General features: G+C 43.9%; 1 protein-coding gene across 1 annotated transcript; it reads right to left on the reverse strand.

Moving 5' to 3' along the window:
* Nucleotides 1-295: 295 nt before the first annotated feature.
* On the reverse strand, nucleotides 296-3,044 carry LOC147610025 (LEAF RUST 10 DISEASE-RESISTANCE LOCUS RECEPTOR-LIKE PROTEIN KINASE-like 1.2). Its single transcript, XM_086787139.1, has 2 exons — nucleotides 2,062-3,044; nucleotides 296-1,894 (listed from the first exon to the last, which is right to left on the reverse strand). Exons 1-2 carry the CDS (start codon nucleotides 2,954-2,956, stop codon nucleotides 597-599), a joined length of 2,193 nt encoding a protein of 730 aa, XP_086643265.1. The 5' UTR covers nucleotides 2,957-3,044; the 3' UTR covers nucleotides 296-596.
* Between the last annotated feature and the right edge of the window lie 1,587 nt (nucleotides 3,045-4,631).

Genomic DNA, 4,631 nt, shown 5'->3' on the forward strand with positions numbered 1-4,631 from the left:
TCGGGGGGACCCTTGTGTGACAAGAAAGGGATGAGACTTACAAGTTTTTCATCACTACTTATAATGACAAGCTTTCTAATCTAGTTTTTTCTTAATTCTCATTTTGAAGGTTACACCTAACTACGAATTAATTTTGGAATTAACATGATGTGCAGGCCATAAACACCAACAATTTGCATAGTAGTATGTTGATCATTGACTCTCAATTTTGAAGGGCAAAGGTGCCCATCAAAAATCAAGCCTGATTGGTTGGAATTTGGAATAGTCAAGTAAAGGTCGATTTGAAGGCCAAATAATGTTGAAAATGTTGATGGCTACGCGCAGAAAAGAAAACCCGAGGAGACTGCCACCCTAGTCACAAAGCGAGGGCGCGACTACGCGGATTCAAATTGACCCGCTAACCTCAAGTCCCTTGTCTAATAATACAACTCAAACTTAAGTAAATTATATAATAACAAAAAATAATAATAATTGGTCCCCAAATCTGTCTCTACAAAGAAAGTAGATTATTCTCTGTAATTTTGGAGGATGCATGTTTTTTTTTTCGTAGATGTAGCTGACATTAGACTAATAACATATGCAATCAATCCAAAGTCCTAAATATTGCTCCCATCAGACTTGCTGGAGCTTGCACTCCACACGGATGAGTGCGCAGAATTGGGAGAATATGCAGAGTTGAATGCAGATTTGGGCTTGATCAGCTGCCTGGTCTCATCTGCTGGTGATGGGTGATTAATGCCCACCTCGGAGTACTGTGCATTGATAAGCTTTTCATATTCATATCCAGATTCTCTGCGTAGATTAGCAAGGGTTTCTGCAACAAGGCTCATTCTGGGTCTGTCATCCTTCTCTGCCTGCAGACATTGGGAAGCCAGTTCCACCACCCCTTTCACCATCCTCTCCACATCCGGATTCTTATCCATCTCCAAACGAGAATCCACAAGCTCCTGCCACGCCCCACATGCTATCTTCGTCAATGCTAAACTGGAGAGATTTATCTCCCTCCTATTCCTTGACATATCCACCGCTAACTTACCAGAGACCAGCTCCATTAGCACTACCCCAAAGCTGTACACATCGCTCTTGTCAGTCAGCTGATAACACTGGAAATAATCCGGATCTAAATACCCCGGAGTGCCTTGAGGAGCTGTAGAGACGTGACTTACCTCAGGGGGCACCAGCCTTGAAAGCCCAAAATCAGCTAATTTAGCATGGAATTTCTCATCTAGTAGGATGTTGGTTGTCTTGACATCTCGGTGAAAAATGGGGGGAGACACTGAGTTGTGAAGGTAGGATAGAGCTTCTGCTGTTTCGCAGGCTATATTTAGCCGGACTTTCCATGATAGTGCTGGCTTATTATCATCATGAAGCTGATCAGAAACGGTTCCTTTGGAGGCATACTCGAAAACCAACAGTAGATCCCTGTCATCTTGGCAGCAAAAGCCATACAATTTCACCAAATTTGGGTGTTGAAGACTTGAAAGGATCTTCATTTCATTGTAGAACTGTTCTATCCTTTTAAAATTGTCATGATAAAGCCTCTTGATGGCAACTTTGCAGCCATCTTTGAGAAACCCTACATAGACAGCACCAAACCCTCCATCTCCAATCATGTTTTCATCTGCAAAAGACTCTGTGGCTTTTACCAGTTCTCCATAAGAGAACTCCTTGGTAGAAACGGGGCCAAATTTAGCTGACAAGCCAAGGGCTATTTGTGTCCACAACTTGCTGCTGCTGGAAGAAGTGGGGAGTACGCTTCTGGTGGAAAACCTCCTTCTCCTACGAAGACGCCACAGAACCAGCACGGCTACTATAATTGCGAGACCTACGACTGACACGGCCACTCCTATGGCTGTTTTGGAGGCGGTGCTGCATAGGAGGTGACCATTGCATACTGCGTGCAGGAGATAGAACCTTACTTTAGATAATTAACATTTGATCATGATAGGCATGACTAACGCGTGCGGTTCACCTAATTACCATTATCTACATGTTTACAGTCCGTGCAGAAGCATTTGATCATGATAATTATGAATAAACGCATGCGGTTTAGCTAATTACCATGATCTACATGTTTACAGCCCGTGCTGGAGTGTTGATTGTCTGGGCAGAAGCACATGAAGTTGTCGGAGTTGTCGATGTCGTAGCCGCACGCTCCGTTGGTTTTCTCACAATTCGCACATTCAGAATGGAGCTGGCTAGTCTCGGTCCAGTTGAGTTGAACCATTCCATTGCTGGAGCTCCATACTGTGCTAGGATCGTTGAGAGAAGGGTCGGCGGTAACGAAGAACTTAAAGTGCGTGCAGGCCAACCTCTCCATCACCCCCCGCAGCATGAGCTCCTTGTCTGGTTTTAATTGGAAGCAATTATCCGTGAGGCTGCATTTCGCTTTATAAGATTTGCATACTGCGGCATGTTCTTCAACAGGAGGATCGAAACTGGGCAAGGAGGTGAGGCTACCTCTGCAATTAAAGAGCAGGTAAATGTTATTTTGGGAGATTTGGAAGGTTGAGCTCGCAAAGGCCGTGAGATTGATTGAGCCGGGGAGATAGGATTGTATGTCGTCGTAAGAAGCGGCCGGAGGGGTGCAAAGTTCGTCTGGCGGACTAGGGCCCTTCTGCGCATGCCAATTGAGGTTTACCAAGCTATGCAAATCTCCGTGGTGGATGTCCATCACAGCCGGAGGGCCGAGGGTGCCAAAGCCACCGGGACAGGCATCCTTGAAAGTATCCCAGTGAGCCTGCGGCGTGTTGCAGTTGGATAAGAGGAAGCTAGGGGAAGCGGCGCAAGGAGCAAACGCCCCGAAAGGAAAAGAGACGTTCTCAAGATTGGCGCAGGACATATTGGGCGCAGGGGCGCAGGTTTGTTGGCCATCACCGGAATCGGAAGATCTGACCACGAAGAGGAAATGAAAGCAACAAGAATAACAAAAGATCAGGGCAAAGAGGAGTCTCATAGCTTCCACCTAAGGGAAGGGCGGCGGGGGGGGGGAAGCGAGGAGAGAACAAGAGAGAGGGGTGCGCTCACTCAGCTTCGTCCATGTAAATCCTGGAAAAGACTAGGTGGAAGGGCGGGGGGGGAAGCGAGGAGAGAACAAGAGAGAGGGGCGCGCTCACAGTAAATCCTGGAAAAGACTCTCGCAGTCAAAGTCATTCTTTGCGACCAGCGGTGCTTGTACGCCAAAATGGATTCTCAAGAGGCTGTTTGTGTCCAGGTGCGCACATTCTGGCCACCTGGAGGCCATGCGCCACTTGGCAAATGTGGGTGGCCCTTTTGGGAGGAAATTAACTCTTCCATGCGCACCTACACTTACAAAAGCGGTTATAAGGATTGGGCAAGGATACACACAACATATATATAGAGAGAGAGAGAGAGAGATGCATGAGTTTGTGTATGCAAACTAATATTCATACTCGTGCATGCAAACTAATATAGACATATGCACTCTTGGCCATTCTTATATGCGGGCCTAAATATGAGGCATGAACCGGGATTAAAGTGCATGAGTTTGTGTATGCATGTACTATACTCTCGTATTCATACTCATGTATGGAAACTATTAGATATATGCACTCTTGGCCGTTCTTATCAAGGATTTCACTGACGTAAACGAGAACATGTGAACATGTTAATAACATATGTTAATAACACAAAAAATATTGTGATCACATGTTATATTCACAAAGCTTTCACAAGGGCCTAAAAAAATTATCTTTGTCGGGCATAAAAAATCTTCTTAGGTGGCCACTGACCTGCTATTATGTGAAGATGGTAACATGAGAACATGTGAATAGCTTATTCCCATTTGTAGCCAAGCTTTTAAGGGGTTCCCAAATGGCAAGTGACCTGTTATTTTGTGAACGGTAACATGAGAACATGTGAATAACTTGTTCACATGTGTTATTATCACAAAAAATCTTGTGATCACGTGAATATTAAATCCCTCGTTCTTATATCACTACAAGAGGCGGGGCCATTATCCACATTTTTTTTGACGCTTTAAAACTAAGCTTAAAATCTCCTAAACGTCGAAATACCCATCGAAAAAAGCGTCGAAATAGAAACGTGAAAATAGATGCCGAAATAAGCGTCAAAACAAGAGTCGAAAAAAGTAATTTTAACACGCATTTTTCGACGCTCTTTTCGACGATTATTTTCGACTGACATTTCGACTGGCATTTCGACACTTATTTCGACTATCATTTGGACGCTATTTTCGACGGATGTAGGAAACTTTCGACCCTATTTTCGACGGATGCAGGAAACTTTCGATGTTTATTTCGACGCATGCATGTATTAATTTTTTTTGGCATAATGGTACATCCAGCTGCAATCTTGTAGGCTGGATTCACCATTATGCCAAATTTATGGAGTACCAAAGGCAACTATACTCTGATATGAAGAACGAAGCGAATTTGTTCAAAAAGTTAGAGAGAGTGCCATAACGTTTTTGACATTACAAAGTAGGTACACAATTCACACAAGTGCAAACAATGGAGCCAAATTATATTACAAGATGTGAAATCTACATATCAAGCTCTGACGAGATAAGCCAAAATTTGCATACAATCTATACAAGCTCAAACAAAGATGTGAGCTGACCAAAATGTGTATGTACAAGGGGAAAGACA

Source organism: Cibotium barometz, chromosome 50 (genome assembly GCF_041138505.1).
Source record: "Cibotium barometz isolate CiBa-2024 chromosome 50, ASM4113850v1, whole genome shotgun sequence".
Lineage (NCBI taxonomy): Eukaryota > Viridiplantae > Streptophyta > Polypodiopsida > Cyatheales > Cibotiaceae > Cibotium > Cibotium barometz.

Bases quoted from the DNA above. Each gene is read 5' to 3' on its own strand.
- LOC147610025 (XM_086787139.1), bottom strand. From the start codon at position 2,956: ATGAGACTCCTCTTTGCCCTGATCTTTTGTTATTCTTGTTGCTTTCAT. The intron at 1,895-2,061 runs GTAATTAGCTAA...TCCTGCACGCAG, and splicing joins CTGTAAACATGTAGATCATG to TATGCAATGGTCACCTCCTA.